This window comes from Coffea eugenioides, chromosome 8 (genome assembly GCF_003713205.1).
Source record: "Coffea eugenioides isolate CCC68of chromosome 8, Ceug_1.0, whole genome shotgun sequence".
NCBI lineage: Eukaryota > Viridiplantae > Streptophyta > Magnoliopsida > Gentianales > Rubiaceae > Coffea > Coffea eugenioides.
The window spans coordinates 1,109,593-1,132,251 of record NC_040042.1 but is presented as its reverse complement, the minus strand read 5'-3'; the positions used below and the strand labels follow the sequence as shown (position 1 = coordinate 1,132,251).

At 38.0% G+C, this 22,659-nt stretch overlaps 3 protein-coding genes across 3 annotated transcripts; 1 reads left to right on the top strand and 2 right to left on the bottom strand.

The window, feature by feature from the left end:
- Positions 1-221: 221 nt before the first annotated feature.
- On the bottom strand, positions 222-1,110 carry LOC113781521. The gene has a single exon (XM_027327473.1). It carries the CDS (start codon positions 1,088-1,090, stop codon positions 608-610), a length of 483 nt encoding a protein of 160 aa, XP_027183274.1. The 5' UTR covers positions 1,091-1,110; the 3' UTR covers positions 222-607.
- Positions 1,111-2,161: 1,051 nt separating this feature from the next.
- Positions 2,162-5,738, bottom strand: LOC113779553 (ylmG homolog protein 2, chloroplastic). Its single transcript, XM_027325158.1, has 3 exons — positions 5,353-5,738; positions 3,517-3,716; positions 2,162-2,712 (listed from the first exon to the last, which is right to left on the bottom strand). Exons 1-3 carry the CDS (start codon positions 5,686-5,688, stop codon positions 2,448-2,450), a joined length of 801 nt encoding a protein of 266 aa, XP_027180959.1. The 5' UTR covers positions 5,689-5,738; the 3' UTR covers positions 2,162-2,447.
- A 4,239-nt stretch (positions 5,739-9,977) lies between these two features.
- Positions 9,978-21,624, top strand: LOC113779416 (copper-transporting ATPase PAA2, chloroplastic). The gene is made up of 17 exons (XM_027324990.1): positions 9,978-10,685; positions 10,793-10,870; positions 11,635-11,732; positions 11,833-11,886; positions 12,238-12,324; positions 12,898-13,062; positions 13,610-13,720; positions 14,154-14,222; positions 15,300-15,409; positions 15,717-15,822; positions 16,149-16,215; positions 16,582-16,661; positions 16,874-17,328; positions 18,544-18,718; positions 19,566-19,697; positions 20,608-20,758; positions 21,157-21,624. The coding sequence occupies exons 1-17, from the start codon at positions 10,019-10,021 to the stop codon at positions 21,267-21,269; spliced, it is 2,718 nt and encodes a 905-aa protein (XP_027180791.1). The 5' UTR covers positions 9,978-10,018; the 3' UTR covers positions 21,270-21,624.
- The last annotated feature ends 1,035 nt before the right edge of the window (positions 21,625-22,659 follow it).

Genomic DNA, 22,659 nt, shown 5'->3' with positions numbered 1-22,659 from the left:
GACATTCTCCAGCCAACGAGTATTCATTAAAAGTGAACAGGATCCAGGGTACACCCAAGATGGAAAATCCTTCTAGCAGTTTGATTTATATAAAGCTTTGGCCATTTTTTTGCTGCAAATTATCTCTACCATACAACTGCACAAGCAAGGCTATTTATTTTCTTGAGACAAAAAGATAAAAGAAAAGAAAAAGACGTTAGAAAACTAATCTATAAGGTCAACATAGAAAGTTAAAGCAATCAGTAGTACAAAAAAATACGGTGCTGTTTTTCAAAAAGTTATGCAGCACCTGGCCAAAATATATGATCATGATATTCTGGTATGATCACAGCCACTGGGAAGCAAAATTAGTAGGAAAAGAACGAAGTATGAGCACATTACATCCATAGATAAACTTTGCTAATCTCTTCTAAGCTGCTCAGGTCTTCAAAACTGACGCGACAATCAGCAGAAGAATGATGATCCCAGTGGAAGAGCCACAAACTCTGAATCCAGTTAGGAAGAGCATAATGCGCATTTCAACAAACTTAAAATTGTGGTAAGAAAAGTCAGCATCTTACATCCACAGATAAAATTTGCTGATCTCTTCTAAGCTGCTCAGATAAAATTAAGAAGATTTGAACTTCAAAACTGATGCGAGAATCAGCAGAAGAATGATGATCCCAGTGGAAGAGCCACAAACTCTGTGAATCCAGTTAGGATCAAAACTGGTAAAACTTCGGTCCAAGTAACGTGATACAGCTATAGACATGATCAGAATCAAAAGCAACAGAGGTAGATACGAAGATATGTTGATGGTTTCCTCCTCAGGCTCTGGCTCCGTTTCCTTTATCCTATCAATATAAAGAGGTGAGATTACAGCAGCAAGTGCCAAGCATATTGCTATAACCCTTTGATCGTATGAAGAAGGCCTGCTACTCCTCCAAGTAGCTCCCTGGTCCATCTTGTGGAATCCTTCCTCACGAGAAACCAGCTTTATTAGACCAGTTTTGGAACTCTGATTTTCTATGGGACGTAAAGGGTCGTAACCCTTGTTCTGTAGATTCCTTTTAAGCTCTCTGTTTTCGTTCGTTTCCCAAAGTCTTCTCATTTTAGAATCTTTTTGACTATTGGATCCAATCCCAGAGTGATACAACAACAATGAAATGGAAAAGTCATTCTTTTTTATATAGCCAGGATAGGATGAATTGAGCAAATTAAAGTTATATCCTATTTTAAAGGTTTCCTTGTTATTTATAGTTTTTTTTTTTCATTTTCTTGATGTATATCGAGAATAGACAAAATCTAAGCGGTTCCAAATGAGTTTGCTGAACAAGTGTTCGTGTTGCTTGTCACAGCACTACAGAGAATAGCTGCAGCACGTAAGATTACTTTCTTTATGAAGATTAGGTAACAAAAACTTGTAAGTAAAAAGCTTTTTGCGATTGTGGACTGAGGCATCAGAAAGAGACTGCACTCTCCAATGGTAGTTTATACATGTTAATGTTCCAGGGGAATCAGCCATGGAATCTGATTCTTATAGCACGAATAAGGATCAAAGGTGGCTTGTGCGCTATAAGTGGACATGTTCCTAAGTGGCAAATGTTTCAGCATTTGCGTAGGAATGTGGATCACTTCGAGATGGAAACCGCAACTTTTGGAACAACTGATATCCTAGTTCCATCAACCATCTTCCGCCCTACACGCAGGCCGCCGCCGCCGGGAGGGGGGGGGCGGGGCGGGTGGTACCAAATATGGGAAACTGTTGGGCACACTCAAAGTTAATGAGCTATTACGGAATCTGAAGTCATTATCAACATTCTATCTTTAGCATTGCTTTCTGATTTATGTTGTTTTGGGATGATTCTCTTGCCATTCAAGAATCCCGGGCATGCAGAAGACCTAACTGAACACGAACAAATGCTCAAAATGGAAATTAAAAAGGATAATAACCCTCCCTTTTTATTACTATAATAACATTTCTGCGATTGCTATTATCTAACACTTTCATGTTTGCTCTATCTTTAGTCAACAACCAAAATACATACAATTACAGAAATAATCACAATCACAGGGCCAAAGAAGGTACCATACATATTTGGCAAAGTATTACAGAGTTATAAGCACTAGCACAAGTTTGACACCATTAGCCATCAAGTAGCGAAAGAATTGCTTTCAAAAGTGGTCAGAATAAATTGTGAGAGAATGTACTTCCTTGTAGCTAAAGGACCTAGCACAGGTTGAAATTGGGCAGTTTGCCAGATCATTGTAAATGTTTTTGGAAGCTCAAAGTGGCATGATGAACACAGGAGAGAATAATCTGACGCATATAAGCAAATTTACATTTCTGAGCGTGAAAGTCAAGGATTTCTTGTACCTTATACATGAATATTAAGCAAAATAAAAGTATCCTACAGCACGACTCCTCTTGTAACAGGACAGAATCAATTGAGGCCTAATGAATTGATTCAATTTTCACCAGATGAGTTTTTTGACTTGACACTGGAAAGTCTTCTGATCCATTTCTTCTGTGATGTCGTAAAGGGTGATACTGTTGTGCGAGATGGCAGACGTTCAGAAACTCCTGTAGGGGGAAGTTCAGCAGGAAGTGCGGCAGCTGTACTGGTAAAAGCATTCAGAACAAGGAATGCTAATATAGGTGAAAGGTCCAGAGTCCCTCCAAGTGGTGGAATAATCCCACGAAATATGTTCAAGTAGGGATCGCATATGGTGCTGAAAGAAATAAGCAATTGTCGAGACAACATGCTCAAATTGATTTATAATGTTCACAAGAAGCATGATTCACATTTTGTCATACAATTGGATGGATACAATAGTACCACAAAAAGTTTGTAATTAGACACCAGAAAAGTACAAGAAGGCCATTCTGCACATTACAGATCAAAGATATTTTTGCTCCTTGTTCAAGAGGGGAAGAAATCACTAAGCAGTAATTATTAAATCTCATGATCTGCCTCTGCAGCAGAATTCACATGGTTCACACCCGTAAGGGCTTCAAATGCTTATAGATGTTATTTTAAGGGGAAAAAAGGGCTCACTATTGTCATTATACAAGTCAAGAAGAAAAGACAACATTTTGTTAGACCCTTTGAGTCAACTAATGAACCTTAACTACTTAATATTTTCTTGTCGCACTTCCAATGGTCCTGCAAATGAAATATTGGATACCTCTAGCAAGGACTAGATCAACATTCAAGTTGTTAATTTATCTATGTTATGGTACACGTATATGAGCCAAATGATTTTCTTTCGTCCAGAATTAAGCCACATATCAGTTTCCAGAGATAATGAACTCAAAGGAAAAGCAATCACAGGCATGCACAAATTGTACCATATTTCGACAAAAATTTACCAGAGATACTGGCATGAAGTTTAAGAATTCAGATTATGACATGGTTGTTTTTAATACTTATAATCCAACATGTGATGCACCAAGAATATGATGTCAAATATATCACGTTGGTGTAGTGAAATAAGTTTAAAAGCATTCAGAAGAAGTAAAATAGTAAGACAAACCTCAAGGGGCTAACAACAGCTGGAGGAGCATTAGGAAACCAGGTCAAAACAAGCCTAACAATTAATAATGTATTATAGATGTTCAGGAAATTCAGAATCCCATTAGTAACCACAATTCCAGCAACCGAATCGCCAAGTAAGACGGCTGCAAAGTTATGGTTGGACCGGGCATCCAAATGTCCATAGTTTCTGCACCGCATCTGTAAGGTAAAGTAGAATCAGATGCATAAGTTCAGTGGCCACAAAGATACTCCACTATCAACGACATTTTCCAATACACTGAAAGGGGTAAAGAACACAAAAACATTAATAACAAACACAGATATTTTAAAACGTGTTTGACTGAATCTCGGAGCAGGACTTTTTATACACCAAGTAACTGCACAAGCTGTTATTGTTAAAATATGTCGTTCAAACTATCTACTCCAGTAATCAATATTTCAAGCAGTACAAAGAGGGAAAGCAGAGGTATCTTGTTAGTCAGACAAAATAATGTTCATCTGATTCCTTTTTAGCCTTGACATTTGTTACATGTTAAGGCTAAAATCATACATCTAATGCCTGGACACAGAACACAAATAAGTCAGTCTGCATTCCCATCCAACTGATAAAGGATTAGATAACAGAGGTTTCTAATCCAATTTACATTAATTATTGGTCCTTCTATTTGTCTTCCTAAACTAGGGAAGTCAATGCTACCAAAATCCTCTTCTCCTTAAAACAAGCACACTTTGATCGCTTCCTCTGTCTTCTCCAGATTCAATTTTTCATACCCTTCTTCTCATTTTCCGTCTTTCTCTTTCGGCTTTGCCAAAGAGGCAACAATATAAGAACAATATGAGCTGCATTCTGAGCTCTGATTATTAACACTACTACTATATACCAGAAACTAAGGGCTGTTGGTTTTTCTATTGCACAACAAAGAAATCATGCTTCATAGGCATAAAGAAGTCACAACAAATCCCTCTCAGATCCTTCTTCTTCTCAACATTGTATTCATTCATCCTCTGACTACTATTCTTTCTCCAGTGTTTTCATTAATTTGTCCTTTGAATCACTTGTTACGACTATGACAACATTAATCAAAATAAAACCTCATCGAACAAGTCAGAGAAAAATGTTCAAGAGGAATGATCTATGTGGAATGTATTGCTGAGAGGGGAGACACTTTTGGATTAAAGGAGAGGAGGGAGTGGATGATGGGAGGGGCAAGCGGGGCAGGCAGGTAGAAGGGGGATGAAAAGTCTCTTTTTTTTGTCTTTTTGGGTATCGAGAATGACTGATGAATCTCAATGTAATGTAGACAAAAACTTACTAGTGTCTTTCTCAACTTTCTCTTAGCCTTCTGATATTCCAAATTTTAATCCCACCATAAATTTCATCATCTAGCCATCCTAAGTAATACGATTTTGCATAATCTACACTGCCCTAAAATCTCAGTCAACCAATCTACCCCATCATGCTTAATCCACATATTTTCAAGAACAAAGAACGCACATTTTCGACCAGATTTCACCGTGATGATCCCAAAGTTGAGGCATGTCAAATAAGTAAACTACATAAAACACAAAAAAAAGGAAAAAAGAAAAACAAAAGCAACCCACATCAAATATTCCTGCTGTTGACAAACAAATGTTCATACTCCTGCAAAAATCCTGCCTTCCAACCGGCCATTCAGACTAAAGTTTGAATCTTTTCATTTGGTTTTATTCAACTTTTGCTCCAGTAACCCAATGACGAAAGCCAATAAACAGTTATTGTTTCCCACACTCAAATGCTTCTATGGACAAATTTACAATGTGAAAAAAGAACAGAAGAAAAATACAGAACACATACCTGGGAGCTGAAACTTTGGAGATGAGAAGAAAACGATAGAAGTCTGCAGAGAAGGGGATTCTGCGAAGCTAAACCATGCAGCATGCTGAGGAATTTATCAGCAGATATGAGAATGGAATCATGGAGTTGAGTGGCAACGTGGGTCGCTGCTACTTTTAGTAACTGTAGGTTTGGCTTCAAATGTGGAGGAGCCGGTTGCCTGAAATGCGGGGGAGCTGAAAAGGGTAGTAATGTTAGACAATTTGGGGTGGATTTTTTCGTTGCAAATCTTTCTTCTTCCTTCGACATTGTATCTTTTGACAATGGATTGTCCGAAGAAGAAGAAGAAGAAGCCATACTTTTTTCTTCTTTTGCACTGAAAAATGTGGAATTTGAGCTTTAGAAGATAAGGTGCCGGGGTAGGCTGTTGTCTGTAGAAATGGGCGAGTCCGGACGGCGTCGCATTGATCCGCCGCTTTACTGCTATGCAAGAAGGCGTGGTATTTATCGGATGCTCTACGTTACGCTTTTGGAGAAGCAGACCAGCTGAAAGTGGGCCGTGTTTCGTTCTTCAAATGGGAACCCGGGCCTCTGTCTTAACCAATGCCAATTGCAGTATGATACATATAGTTAGCATGTTTGGATAGTAGATTAGGGAAAATCGCCAATTTCGTCCTTAAACTTTTTTTTTCTGTCGATTTAATCCCGATACATTATTTATAGCCAATTTAATCCCTAAACTTATATTTCGCTTCCAATCAAGGAGCTTAGCGGCGGCGCCACCGCATAATTTCCATCAGCTCCCAATTTTTTTTTTTTTTTTTTTTTTATCGAAACGGTAGGATCATTTCATTCAATATAACAAGAAAATTACAAGTGCGAGCAAAGGCTCGAGAATACTGTACAACTAGTGCTCAGTAGCACTGAGGAAAGTCCATTCCTCATCCACAATAATGCCTAAGGCATGAGAACTTAACATTTTACTTCTTACTATGCTTTCTTTCTTAACCAAACAAAACAAGCACATGCGAAACAACTTTTGCATGTTCAAAATGTCATCTATCAAGGTGGCTAATCTACTGTTGGACGGGCTCTTGTACTTTAGCTGTCGCAACAGTTCTTGGTTGTGGGAGTGAATCTTGATTCTACTCCAATGCAGCTCTAGAGCTTTGCACAACACCATTTGCAGATATTGTATGCTACTATTCCTATATTATAGTACGTCTTTTTCTTCGGTAATTTTTTTTTCAAACAAAAAAAAATCTTTTATTTGTTCTCTCCTTCTCGACTAAGGTTTTTTTTTTTTCTGTTTTGGAGGAGGAAATTTGGCTGCAATCCTGCATCCGTTTAAGGGTGTTTAAATTTTGTCCAATATTCATGATGCAGGTGCACGGAGAAGGAGGCGCCTCTGGAGGAGTCACTAGAATTGAGTCGGTCAGGATTGAGGATACATACTGCATAAATTCCACATCCTTCTTAAGTCCAGCCATAGTCTCTGGTGCTAAAACAACTTCCAGATCGACGCTCCCATTTCCTTCACGCCCTGGGAATGCCGAGATCTTGCCGTCAAATTTATTGGTCCTACCGCTTCGCACTGCAATGGGTTGTCCCCACCCAAAATCATTATCATACATTGGAAACCTTGGGGAGCTTGGGGAGCTTCCCATGGTGATCATCGCGCCGTCAAAGTTCCCCAGCGGAAACAGCCTTGGATTACTCTCCCATTCCTCGACACCTCGTCGCACCGTGGAATCGTCATGCGCCAACACATTTCGATGCAGCCGATCCGCACCCCAGGACGGGTCGTTGCCCAGCAGCTCCTCCACTCAAGCCACGGTTGGGATGCTCTGGATCAAGTTACCGAAGTAGAGCGGGTCCACCCACGGCTCCAGCCGGTGTCTACAGTTCCATGGTAGCTGACCTCCTGCTTCATCTTGAACGACGACACACGGGGGATGGAGAAAATCCAGTAGAAAACGCAAGGCGTTGACCATTCCGACGGCCGAGACTGTGGCCCAAGTGAAGATGGAGGAAGCCATGATGGGAACGCACGCGAACAGGAGGTACTCCAAGGCCAGGACGATGGTGGGATACTCGATTTGGATCCACTTGAATTGGAGGGAGACCAAGACCCCTATCAAGAAATTGGTAAGGGCGCAGGCGAAGGAGGCGAGGAGACCGAGGGAGACGGAATTGAAGGTGGAGAGCAGGAGGGAGGAGCTGAAGAAGAAGGCGATCTGAGCAGCGATGAGGGAGAACCAGACGGCAAAGAAAGAGCCAGGCTTGAAGGCCGCCACCCCTCTTCTATGAGAGCTGAGCAAGAAATTCTTTTGTTTTCATTTTGGGTTTTGAGTGGGTATTTCTTATGAAACTTTTGTTTCGGTTAATTTTGGTTAATGGCTTCGGAATGGAAGTTCCTAAAATACCCCTTCTGGGTTGCTCAATTGGGAGCTTGAAGGAAATTGTGCGGTGGCTCCGCCGCTAAGCTCCTTGATTGGAAGCGAAATATAAGTTTAGGGATTAAATTGGTTATAAATAATGTATCGGGACTAAATTGACAGAAAAAAAAAGTTTAGAGACGAAATTGGCGATTTTCCCTAGTAGATTATTTGGGACAATTTTTTGAAAAAAAATATGTTGTAGCACATTTTTTCGATGTGACGTATGTGAAATAAAAGGAGATTGAAAAATGTGTTGATAATATATGCAAATAATAATTGACAATTCAAGTAAGATATTCAAAAATAGATACTGAGGCCCTTGTTTGATAACTCAATTTAGCACTTAATTTAATGAATATAGATCTCAACATGTTTAGACGCGTTTGATAACAAAAAATTGAACATCTGAATTAATTAAGTAGCACTGAATTTTCTAAGCAAAACTTGCTCTAAAAAAAAAGTGATAAGTTATTCACTTATCACTGAACGTGTGACATACACCCAAATATATTAGATTTAATATTTAACAATTCAATAATTTAATGGATTCAATTTCAGTTTTCAAACTTCAATTTTATCAAACGCACTACAGTTTTATCAGACGCATTACAATGATATGCAAAATCACACTAAATTTGCACACACATTGAAATTTGCCTTATTTTAAATTATATCCATTCAAATTCAAATGTGTTTTTGGCCCAAGACAAATATCAATGCAAAATACTTTTGTGGGAGGATTTGAAACATTTATTAGCTTCATTCATTTCGCAACGTCTCTAAATACTAATCGATATAATCGATCAACCAAAGAAGTCGAGAAAATGAGATTTGCAATCTTTGCATTTAGAGATTTGCGATTGATCCTAGAAAGAAAATCGAACTTGGGGAAACATGTTTTGATGTACAGTTGTATCATTTTGCTGTACAATTGAATTTTGCATTTCTTTTATTTTTTAAAAATTTATGTATAAAAGTGTGAATTTTATTTGCATAGCACATATTACATGCTACAAAAAGTACAGCAATCAAACACAACCATACCAAATTACTCAACCTTATATGCCCCATGCCCTTCACAACTTAACTAACCCTTTAAAGAAGTAAAAAATAAAAAAAGAGGCTATCAATAAAAAATAAAAAATAAAAAATAAAAAGGGGTTACACATTTTTTTATGGTATATGGACCAGCACTTTTTTGGATTCCAAAAAACCACCACACCAATTTTCCCACCCGCCACCATTGACCTCCAGTCACCACCAACCATTTCTGTCCATCATTTATTTCTATATTTAATTCCTTTCCACCACAATTTTGTTCACGTGTTAATCATGCCATCCTACTCATCAAAACTCATTTTGTATTAGTATGATATTATCCACTCTAAAACACATTTTTGTATTAGTATTATATTATCTACTTTAACTTCTTCTTCCGGAAACGGAATTTGACTAACTAAACCTTAATCCCAGAAGTCAATCCAAAAGCCGGCAACTTTTGGATTATCTACTTTAACTAACATAAGTTGATTTAATTTGCCAGAATGAAGCACTTTTTCATAAAAAGTCATCTGACTCCTGCGACTCAAGCGAGAACTGTGTTGGTAGACTATCTGTAAGAACCTTTCTAAACGACTTATGATATGAATGGTATGTCCTGACCTGCAACAGTGACTGAAGTTGAATCCATCCAAACTTTTATATTAAAAAAAAATTATCCAATCTTGGCCATGCAAAGTTGTCGAAGAAAAACACTTTGTTTGTTTGGATTGAGATAATTTGCCACAAAATAATTTATTTCACAAATCTCAAATCCCAATCACCTTTTTATCTTTCCAATCATATTTTTCTCTCATATACATCACATCACAAAAATGCTACAGTAATTATCTCAAATAAATCATCCAAATAAACTCTTATCCAAACAAACTCACTAGCTGAGTTTGTTTGGATTGAGATAATTTACCACAAAATAATTTACTTCCCAAATCTCAATCACCTTTTTATCTTTCCAATCACCTTTTTCTCTCACATACATCACATCACAAAAAGTGCTACAGTAATTATCTCAAATAAATCATCCAAATAAACTCTTATCCAAACAAACTCAGCTCTCTCTCTCCTATCTGGCTATTAAACACTTGGATTAATTTTTAATAGTGATCTAATTCACGCCTTCAAATTTCTCATTTCTTTCTCTCAGCTCTTTCTTCCATTCATTCATTTCCTCGTCTGGTTTTCGGACAATGATGACGTCAGCGTCAGCTGCTGATCTTCTCTGCCCCCCTCTCTCAGTCCCTCCGCACCCTTCTTACCGCTACTCCTCCTCCTGCTCTAGTAGCTCCTACATTCCACTCCTTCAGAAACGGCGTCGCAATGCTGCATCTCAGCATCCTTTTAAGCTGCTCTCTCCCAATTTCCCCAACCGACGCCGTTCTACTCTCTCTGTTTTCGCCAAGGCCGTCGACTTCAAGGCTCCGTTGACGGAGAGCGTCAGGCCAGACGGAGACGGAGAGCCCAACTCGACGGTGCTCCTCGATGTCACGGGGATGATGTGCGGGGCGTGCGTGTCACGCGTCAAGTCAATTCTGTCATCCGATGACCGTGTTGACTCCGTCGTGGTCAACATGTTGACCGAGACGGCCGCGATCAAGTTGAAGAAGGCGGCGGAGCTGCCGGCCGGGGAGGAGTTCGCTGAGAAGCTGACCCAGTGTGGATTCCCGACGAAGATGAGGGAGTCGGGGCTGGGAATTCAAGAGAAGGTGAAGAAATGGAGAGAGATGGTGGCCAGGAAAGAGGCTTTGCTTCTGGAATCGAGAAATCGGGTGGCGTTTGCTTGGACGCTGGTGGCTTTGTGCTGTGGAGCCCACGCTTCGCACATATTGCACTCCCTGGGCATTCATGTTGCTCATGGTAAGAGCAAATTTTTCAAATTTCTGTCTTTGTATTTTGCAATCGTTAAATATTGCAAGCAGATGCTTGAAAAAAGTCGAGTTTTTGATGTTGAGAATGTGGAACAGGGTCTGTTTTTGAGGCGTTGCATAATTCTTACGTCAAATGTGGTTTGGCATTGGGAGCTTTATTGGGACCTGGACGAGGTTAGTGCATTTAATTCTCTTTTAGCTTCCCGAATCTTTCTTTTCCTTATTAAAGCTGTCAATGCCACTTGTCTTTTTGTATTGTTTTCAGTTTTTGGTTTGATTGTCCATTTATTGCATTTTAATCTTAATTGAAATTTCTCTCACCATGGCGCTTTCTTTGGACAGAGAAATTTAGACGTTCTTTTCATTTTCTTTACACAGTGTGATCATTTGTGAAATTGGTCATGTTTGAGTTAATGAATTTATTTAGGCTTTCTTTGTTGGTTCTCTTTCACAGTAAAAATTAGATTGAATTTGGAATCATGGAATGTTCACATTAAGCTACAATGCTACATGTTGCAGTTCTAAATTTTAACTCAATTCCAGTTCTGGTATAGAACCAAACACAGCCGTAGTAAATTTTAAATTAAGAGTGCTATGAGAAACAAGGTGTACATTAAAGTATAGGACCACGGAGATCACATTCTATTGTTTTTTAATGTTATTTAGATTGAAAGAATCTTTCTTGGACCTTGGACATGACTCCTCTATGATTTGCTAATCTTCATCAATAGAATCTAGTACTACAATCATTGTCTTGTGGACCTAAACAAGATTTCAAACAATCTTTGCCTGAATATCAATCGGAATTTCATTGCTTAAGTATGATCCTTGTTCTCAACGTCTACAATTTTTTTTTTTGGGGTACAAATTGTTGGCTTGTTAGTAGTTCTTCAGAACTCCAATTTATTCACTTCACTATTGATGAAATTCTGTGTCAGACTTGCTTTTTGATGGTTTGAGAGCATTTAGAAAGGGATCGCCCAATATGAACTCTCTTGTTGGTTTTGGATCTGTTGCTGCATTTGCCATTAGCATGGTAAGAATCTAGTCGTTGCCTGTCTGAAGTTCTTCAAAGAGAACTAGTGTCAATTTTATTCATTATTTGTCTACATCTCACAAGCTCTTCTTTTTTGCAGGTCTCACTACTTAACCCTGAACTAGAATGGGATGCATCATTTTTTGATGAACCGGTTTGTTTTGTTGTCTCTTTCCTTTTCTTCTCCTTTAAGAATATCTTTGATATGTACTTATTTTTGTCTAATCATTCAAGTTCATTGCCTCAGTCTGATTTTCAGAAGACTTTGCTAGTTTGAGGACTGATTAGTATCCAGAATTTCAGATTATGGTCATAGAGGAATTCTAGGTTATATGTTTCCTCTGATGTCTGTGCACACAAAAACACTAGATAATTATTAAGAAGCATTGAACCTAGATATTTTCCTGGCTAAATAACCTTAATTAGCAGTAGTGTCCCATGATATTTTCCATTTGATCTTTTTGTTTAAATTTCTCAGTCAACCTTGTTATTTTTTAGTAATCAGGTCATGCTTCTTGGTTTTGTACTATTGGGACGCTCTTTAGAAGAAAGGGCGAGGATCAGGGCATCAAGTGACATGAACGAGCTACTGGTATGCTATGCTTTGGTTCAGATAACCAAAATTTCTTGCCACTACATGATGCTTATGAGAATTTCCATAAAGAAAGTCATCCTGAAAATCGTATGTTTTAAGTGAGTAGAATCCTTGATGCGAAATGATGCTAGTGCATTATGTGTGGGAAAATACATGTTGATGTTTTCCTTCACTAACCACTGATGAAGGAGACTAACACTCTGAAACTGACATTTTACATGTGCGTATCCTCATAGCATCTGACTGGATATAAGTTACACTCTATAGACCCAGCTTCGCTGTTGCAATCACAGTACTTATGCATAGAAGAAGTGTGAGTTTTAGCATCAGAAGTTAAAATCACAGTGGGAAACTAGTTTGCTTAGAGTGGGCATGGAGATTTAGATGCACAGGGCTTTGTATAATTAATAAACGTAAACTAGAAAGACCATGTCATGCTTTATTGAATTCTAATGATAGACAATTCATATTTCAGGAAAATCAAATCCTGAATATTGGATTGACTTCAACTTCTAAACTTGAATATTCATTTTTTCTTGAAGTTTTCCTGATCAGTCAGTTTTTGTTCAGTCACTCGTATCAACTCAATCTCGCCTTGTGATTGCTCCCTCTGGAAGTGAGTCTGCTGATGATAGTGTGCTCTGCACTGGAGCAATGTGTATCGAAGTTCCCACTGATGACATCAAAATTGGAGACTCAGTGCTGGTTTTGCCTGGAGAAACAATTCCAGTGGATGTAAGTAAATTCTGGTTTCTGTGTTGAGTTTTTGCCACTTTAGAATTTCATACCACTTCAAATGGTTTCTATCATGTATGCAAGCACCCTTTTATGAATGGTGTGATTTCTTATTAAACTTTGTACTCTTAGAAATTTTGGTCACCTGTAATGCAAGAAAACTGTGTGTGTGTGTGTATTTAATATGAAGAACGTATGAAGCCAAGCAATAAGTAGTAGTTGTTTATGAATTGGTTTTAATTTAATCCAGTTGTCTGATACTTGTAATCAACCTCAAGGAGGATTGGGCAAGTTGACGGCCTGGATTGTTGAATCTGCATAACCTTTTCTCTCCATGCCATATTCTCTTTCAAGAGTAACAGACCATAAAATAATAGAAAAGGTTTATTTGCATTTGATTTCCATAAGAAATATGCAGAATTGCAACTGACTGCCTCTTTTCATGTTTTGCTTTTTGAGATGTCAGGGTAAAGCTCCCCTTTCTTGTCATGCACGCTAATTTGACATTCTGCACATATTGATTGGAAATCTCAAATTGTATATACAGGGGAAAGTACTTGCAGGGCGAAGTGTTGTGGATGAATCCATGCTCACTGGTGAATCTCTTCCAGTATTCAAGGAAAAGGGTCTTCTGGTCTCCGCTGGAACTATAAATTGGGTAAGTGCTTTTGAAGATATAGAGAACCTACTAACACGAATCTTTTCTGTTTTTCTTATTGACTCAAAAGAATTTTTGTTTGCCTTCATCAAAATAAGATGTGATTTTCGTCAAGTAAAAATTGACTGAGGCTGTATGTAAGGTCCCATTACCTGTGGTATTTTTTTCAATATGAAGCATGAGCTTTAATTTGTCTCTTGATTTTTTTCATTCCAATATATGAGCTTTATTTGAGTCAAAGGAACCGAACATCGAAAATGTTCATGTTTCTTCACATGATTCGCTATAACCTACTTTAGTACTGTTGCTAGGAAGTTACCTGGATATATACTGGGGAATGAAATTGTTCTAGAAGCATTTATGACCATGTGACACAGTCTTCTCATTATCAATTTAGTCTTTGATTGAAAATAATTATAGTATTGCTATTCAGGATGGTCCTTTAAGGATACAGGCAACCACTACAGGTTCTAATTCAACAATAACCAAGATTGTTACCATGGTGAGTAATATGCTGCTTTTATGATAATCATTGCCGCATTTAACTGCTTCCTTCAGCTTCAGCAATTGCTGATATTGCATGAATTCTTGGTTAATTGTTTGATAGTTTGCTAAAATTTGCTTCTTGTGGGGGGGGGGGGGTTTAAGTAAGAGGACTTAATAGTGAAAAGTTTGGTAAAAGAATGAGCTTATTGGAATCATTTAAGTAACAGCCTGTATCCATACGCCGTACTTATGGTTGGCTGGTCTAGAATGGGTTCTGACCTGAGAAGTGCTAATTCAGTTCGGATAGACTTCATTCAAGAATGCTGCCTCTGGAACCATAAGAAAAGAAGTGCTTGATTTGTATCTTGGCCAAGTCACATGCGACCAAATGGTTGACTTTTTGTTGGCTGGTCTAAGGTGGGATGTTGATTCATATTGCGGCCCACTCAAGTGAGACAAAATGGGAAAGGGGAAAACAAGGATTGCAACATACTGAGTCTTCAGAACTTCTCTTTTCCATAAGGGCACTGCAATTTTAGTAGCTTCAAATGTGAGAAGCAGCGAGTTGGAATTGTATAATTTGTAGGCTTCCAGGGAATATCTCTGTTTCAGTCACTCTCGATCTAGTCTACTACTTAGCTTTTGTCAGTTGAAGTACTATGCAGCTTGGTGCCAATTTTTGTTGAACTCCAGAAGTTGTTGAGCTAGTGCAAACTTGCATATGGCATACAAGCACCACTTTGCAGTCTCTGCATGTTGTGATACTTAAGTCACGAGTCCACGTCTTTAATGCGCATGATGCTAAGATATTGGGTGTTTGTCTCACATTTGATACAATATTGACAGTTTGGAACTTGGGGTTGGTGCCATTGACAAAAGCTTGAGGATGTTGTTCCAGTGGTTGTTAGCGTTTGTCCCAGTGTAATATCTGAGCTGGAAGTCCCCTGTTAATATTGGATGCACAGTAGCTAGGCATACTATTGTCTCTATTTTCAAGGATAGTCCTTTGCTTGTTTCATGCCTTGGGCTTTTGTGTGAACATTACCTAGATGGATTCAAGATTGAACTTATGTCCATATCCTCGCTCCTCCAGGTTGAAGATGCGCAGGGCCGTGAAGCACCTATTCAAAGGCTAGCAGATTCAATTGCTGGACCATTTGTGTACACTGTAATGACTTTATCAGCAGCAACATTTGCTTTTTGGTAAGGTTATTACCTCTTGCAGTTCACTTACTTCTAAAGCTGATAGCATACAAAGAGTAAAATGTCATTGAGAAGTCATTGGAATGGCTCTCAGAAGGATGTAAGGGTAGTAACATGATGCGGTAGTGGAATCACTGCATCATGTTACTACTCATGGGTTCCTCCATTCCTTCGTAGTGGTATTGTGCTTCAAGTGTTTTACTCCTTTGGTTGTTATCTACTAATTCTTTCTAGTTTGAACTTTAATTGAACTTACAAATAAGGTCTTTTATGCTTTAATTGATATTTGCTGGCTATATTGTATAAGGAACTATATTGGGACACACGCTTTCCCCGATGTATTGCTGAATGACGTTGCAGGGCCTGAGGGAAATCCTTTGCTCCTTAGTTTGAAGCTTTCTGTGGATGTCTTGGTGAGTTACACTTGAAACGATTAACCTTTCAAGAGTAATGACTTGTCCAAGCTTAGAATACCTGTCCTTCTGTAAGAAGTGGGATCTTTTCCTGGTTATGTATATTCCCTTTTATTTTTGCTTTGTTACCCTGGGTGGCCTTGTTCCTTGCAAGAACTGTGTTCTACCATTGCCGCTGATGCACATAATTTACCCAAATTCTCAGATGATTTTTGTGTATGTTTTAGTTTTTCTGTCAAACACTGAAGTTTTCCTTTATTTGCGATTGATCAAAATGAATTTGTTGCATAAATTCAAATTAATTGGCTACATGTTCTTTTCTCCAGGTTGTCTCCTGCCCATGTGCTCTAGGTCTTGCTACACCAACTGCGATACTAGTTGGCACCTCTCTTGGTACTTCACTTGAGCTTGCTCTTACTTCGTCCTGTTATTTAGATGCATAACTGGGGCAACCAAATAACCCCAACTCACCACTCCCCCTCCACAACCCCTACACCAAAAATAAATAAATAAATAAATAATCTCTCCCTGCTGGAGGTAAAAAAGGGTCGTCAGGATTATAGGAAGATATTAGCCTCCTCCAAGGTATTGACAGTTTCGTACTTATGGTCTATATGATGAAGATGAAAATGCCAAATTTTCATCTCAATTGGCTGACCTTTTAATGCTTTCAATTGAACACATCTAAAAATTTTACCTTAAGATCTTCACATGTATTGTTCATGACAACTTACTTTTGTTCCATCTATGACTGAATAGGAGCAAAACAGGGACTTCTTATTAGAGGAGGAGATGTGCTGGAGCGCTTGGCTGGCATTGACCATATCACCTTGGACAAAGTACGTGAAAAGTTTTCTGAAGCATTATGGAAGTGGTGCTTTTGTATGCTTAATTTTTATTTTTTTTCATACATGTGGATGGAGAGCCTGTTAGATCTTGAGAAAATTAGTATGCTGTACTCCTCTTAGAAGCGTAAAAAAAAAAAAAGTTTTCTAAGTACTTTATGCTGGTGTTGACTCTTTTAACTTTGATATGCCTTTTTAACTTTCAGACAGGAACTCTGACAGAAGGTAAACCTGCTGTCTCTGGTGTTGCTTACCTGAGCCATGGAGAGTCAGAAATCCTTCGGATGGCTGCTGCAGTGGAAAAAACAGCCTCTCATCCGATTGCAAAAGCTATTTTAACCAGAGCAGAATCATTAAACTTAGATCTTCCCCCCACACGTGGACAAATAGCTGAACCTGGTTTTGGGACATTAGCAGAAGTAGATGGGCTTCTAGTTGCAGTTGGGACTTTGAGTTGGGTTCATGAACGTTTCCAGCAGAAAACAGACCCCTCTCATCTGAAGATTCTGGAGGAGTCTGTGATGCGTCAATCATCAATGAACAGTTCATCATCAGTTCATTCAATAACAGCTGTCTATGTTGGACGGGAAGGAGAGGGTATTATTGGTGCCATTGGAATATCTGACAGTTTACGTAGTGATGCCAAATCGACAATGCTCGGGTACCTCCTTTTTTTTTTAATAACCTGTCTTAGGGAGTTGACCTTGTGTGATAATCCTGACAAAAAATCTGCAGAAAGGTCTTTTTTTTTAATGACCTGTCTTAGGGAGTTGACCTTGTCTGATAGTCCTGACAAATAATCTGCAGAAAGGTTGACAAATAATGTGCAGAAAGGTTGTTTTAGGTACTTTTAGGCACATCTTCTTGATCAATGATTTCGATCAAATGGTGCTCCCTGGTTTCTAGCTTTTAAAATTTGGTTTCCTTCGAAGTACAGCCGTGTTATGTGGCTTTTAAATACCTTCTATTCTTATCAAATGATGAAGAAATGCACTTTCCATACCCTTTCCTGCTTTTATCTTTCTGCAGTGTTATATAGTTGACATATAATTTTGCTCCTGCATCATGAACAGAAGTTTGTCAATCTCACTTCTTGGACAAGAAGTTTAGCTTACAAATCCCCACAAAATGAAGCTTGTCCACAGCCAGAGTCCACGTATGAAAATTATTAGCAGAGAATGTAATTTAGATCTTGGAAGGCAGGAATTTAATACATCTCTAAGTTGTGGAGTTTCTTGATATCATGCATAGTAATCAAATTCATGACCAAACGAGTAATTGAAATACCTGATTTTCCATACTTGTTCCTCTGCAACCTGTTCCTCTAATGAGGATAAGGTTCTCCTTAGACTATAGCATTGCTCCCTTGTCGGCTTAATTTTTCTGTCACTTTTGTGTTGCATTGTTATGCTGTGCAGCTTATACTATCTGACACCTTCTTGAGTATCCACCAAAATAAAATTCCTTGCCAACTGCTTCTAAGTTGGCTAAGAATTTGATATGTTTCGAAGCTGTGGAGTTTCTAGATACCATACACAGTAATCAATATCATGACCAAATGAGCATTTGAAATACCTGATTTTCCATTCTTGTTCCTCTGCAACCTGTTCCCCTTATGAGGATAATGTTCTCCTTAGACTATAGTCTTGCTCCCTTGTTGGCTTAATTTTTCTGTCACTTTCGTGTTGCATTGTTATGCCTTTGCAGCTTATATTATCTGACTTCATGTTGACTATCCACAAAAGAAAATTCTTTGCCAACTGCTCTGGACTAAGAAAAGAAAAAGAAAACCTTCTTCTCACTTGCATTGTGGGCCTGTGGCACATGGATCTCTTGCAGCTCATTTTCTGGATTTTCCTTGTGTACTTCTGGACAGGCTCAAACAGAGGGGAATAAGAACAGTCCTCCTATCAGGTGACAGGGAAGAGGCAGTTGCAACTGTAGCCAAGTCAGTTGGCATAGAAAATGAATTTATCAATGCATCCTTGACTCCCCAGCAGAAATCTGGTGTCATTTCCAGTCTTCAAGCTTCTGGACACTCTGTCGCAATGGTAATTGTCTATTAGTGAGGGCTTATATATCTTTTGGAATTATATTCTGTCATAAGCATCAAATCTGGCATGATAAATGTGTTTATGTTTTTTTCCTCTTCTGAGTAAGGAGGGAGCAAGGGTAGACTGAATTGGGTACAGCTAAAGCTACTCTAACCCTATGCAGTATATTGGGTCCAACACTCATTGCTACCATATTGCAGCAGCAATAGCAACTGCCTTTAGGCTATGTAAATGATGCATTGTAAATAAAATAAAAAACAAAAAGTAGTGGAAGGATCATAGTGATGTGATTCATGTCAGGATTGGCAGAAATGGTAAACCCACCATGCCAGCATCCAAGTCCCACCCATTCCCCATCCTGCTAGGCTATAGTAAATGATGTATTCGAAAAATCTAAATAAAAAATAAATAAAAATAAAAAAAGAGAAAATACAAGATTGAAACTTGCGGTTGATGTCTTCTTCCTACCTAAGCTCCATCATTTAATATTTTCAATGATAATTTAATTAGCATGTGCTTTTGAGGGAAATCACATCACAGAATTTGTATGTAACCCTGTGAAGAGATGTTTTGGGAGGCTTCAGATGTTTCTTGTAGGAATAGCATTATACTGCTTATTTCCTTTCTTGGTGAATAAATTATTTGTTTAACCCAAGTAAATTTTATGTCTGCAAGACATTAGCATATGCTCAAATCTCAAATATTCAAATTGGTTGCAATTACTGGCTTTATGATGACTGGGCCTTGTTGGAGTATTAAAAGATTGTATACTGGAGTAGAACAACCACATTGTGTTGTTTTGAAATTTTAGCACCTTTCTTTGACTTGACTTGTATTTTTGAAGGTTGGCGATGGCATCAATGATGCACCCTCTCTAGCCCTTGCAGATGTTGGAATTGCTTTGCAAATAGAGAAGCAAGAAAATGCTGCATCAAATGCTGCATCAATTATACTTCTCGGTAACAAACTTTCACAGGTATGCATTTTCTCTTTTTGTTTTTTTTGAAAATAACATTATTTATACCTTTTTTTTATTGATATCAGGTCCATGGTCCATACTCAATTAGTAAAACTTGTATATTCTCTTTGCTGATTGTTTATGTCAATTAACGAGGAAAAGTGTAAGATTAATGCTTATTATTCATTAAATGAACTTCTGCTACTTTTTTTTAAAACGATGGGTGCAGACTTTATCGAAAACAACCAAAAAAAAAAATAGTGGGCACAAATTGTGTGATTCAAAAGCATTGATGCTATGTAACTCTAAAGCACTCTATGAAAATTGATGCATGATCAGTTACCTATCTTACATCTCCTTAATTTTGTGATTGTGTGGACCATTATTCTTAAAATTACTCAACTGACACTTCCTTCAACGTGTTTCTGATCAAACACTAGCAATGCATATGCATGTAATCGAACTCGAATGCCCCACAGCATGCTAAAAGTTACTATGAGACGTTTATAAGGAAATTTACTTTAAATTATCTTAGTGGTTTTATCCAGAGATGTATTGCAGAATGAGAAGAAGAATATCTTCAGCACAAAAGAGTGGATAGGAGGTCCAAATTTTTATGTTATTTGACAATTTGGAATTGAGATAGAGACGTGTGTATGTGTGGAAAGTAAATTAATTCTTCTTGGAATCTCTGGCCATGTTTGTCTTACCTTTTTTAAAGTTCATATATCAAATTTTTTGTGGTCTCATGTTCTATCCCAAGTTTACATGCTTACCCTTTTAGCCAAGCACAAATGAAAACTTCTTGTCTCGCTAATATTTTCATAATGAAGTCATTTTGGGAGACATCTTCTCTATTTTGTGAATGGTCATTTCTGTGTAGAACAGTTTGATTATCAATGTTAATTTCACCTGGAATTTGTTGCAGGTAGCAGAAGCAATTGACCTTGCACGCGCAACAATGGCAAAAGTTCATCAAAATTTGTCTTGGGCAGTTGCATACAATATTATTGCAATCCCCATTGCAGCGGGTGTATTACTTCCTAATTTTGATTTTGCCATGACTCCTTCACTTTCAGGTAAGAAAAATACTACTCTTCGTTGTTTCTGAAGACACTGTTTAGTAAAAGGAACTAAACTTGCCTTGCTTTCCCACTTGTGCACAAAGAACATTGCTAAACATGCACTAGTAATCACATTCTCTATACTGGCCTTATATCCTTTATTTGGCAACTGATATGACAATATAAGCTGGCTATTACTTTTCCCCTCCTGTAAGCTACCACTCTGTGCACCAATGGTTTAAACCAGGCTTTAGCTGTCTCGAAAGAAAATGGAAAATTTTCGTTTCAAGCATTTGTTCAAGGAACTAAGAGTTGCTAAAGATATATTGCTCATGAACCTTTAAATTGAATCTGTCTGGGCAATTCCAAAGGAATTTACCACCATTTCATTTTCTGGTATTTTCATTTTGCAGGTGGGCTGATGGCTTTGAGCTCAATATTTGTCGTCACAAACTCATTGCTTCTTCAGTTTCATCGGCCTGACAGGAAAGAAAGAAGGGCAGACGACACTCACAAACCTGTCTAATTGATGAACCTTCCTCCTCCCTCTCGCCTATCTGTTCAATCATGAAATTTGTAATGTAATATCTCGTATAGCATGGAATTGCTTGTTCTGATTGCAATCAAAATGATCATATTCACCCGAGTAATATCCGTATCAAAATTCCTATTGTATACAGTATTTGGGATGTTCTCATCTGTTTTCATTTCCTTGAAAGTCGTTTGGAGTGAAAGAACTAGTCAATGCTTCAATGGTTGGGAGTGAAAAGTGAAAACCCACTAAACTGAAAGCTTGCCTATTGGTATAAAATGCGAATTTATACCCTTTATGTCTCTGAAAAAACAGAAATAGAAAACATGAAAGTGCTGTGGATTGGAAATGGGAATACATTTTACTTCAGTTCTTTTTTGTTTGGTTCAAAGGGTGAATATCCTGTTGCCATATTCTGATAAATAGACGATTGTACAATCATGCAGTAGCAGGCCAGGCTGGTTAGCTTTCGTACAAGGGTGACTAAATTTTTTAACCTTTTGTTCAAGTTAGATGCAATTATTGACATAGGGAATATGTAACTTTTACTCTACCTTAGTTTCGTCGTGAACATATTTTTCAATCATCTTTTTATCTCAAAAACTTTTAAAATTGTTATACTAGTACATTAATCTACAAAAATTTCTAGAAGTAGCCATCTAAATGGGGATCATACTTTACGAAAAATTTACTTCTTAGGTTTTTTTTTCTTTGTTAGGCAACTTGATCAAACCAAAACATGTGTTAGTGTCCGTGACAAGAAACCTTTCCTGTATCTTGGATAGAAATTCCAAGACACGAGGTGATAAATGCTTTCCATAATTGTGATTGCCAGATCGTAGTACCATTTTACCATTTCGGGATATCTTGCTGATGATGTGAAAAAACTGTGTTTTTTTTATTATTATTTCTTCCTCTCTATTCATTCATCCTTCTCTCCCCCCATGACCTAAAAACTTCCTCCTCTTCTTCTTCAGATTGCACCAGAAAAACTAGAATCGAGAGTCGTGTCTTCAAACCTGTTTCACTTCAGCTTTGTTCACCACAGTTTTGCTGTTTATCTATCTAATCAAGAAGAAAATGGGACCAAGAAAAAGTAACGAAACCTTAAATAGATAGTCATTGAATAGACACGTGATTGGGAACAAATGTTGTTGGAGGCATTTTCATGCAAAAACGCATTGCATGTGAGACTGGGGTCCCTGGCTTGATCCCGTCGTTCTCAAACTAGCTCAAAACCCAAACTCCTCCTCCTCCTTTTTCATCTCCAGTAATACTACAACAAAAAACTTCGGGCTCTTGGCATTATTGGGTCCCAAATGCATGTTAGATTTGGAAGAAGGAATATGACTTTTGGAAAACAACAACTCCTCATACTAAAACA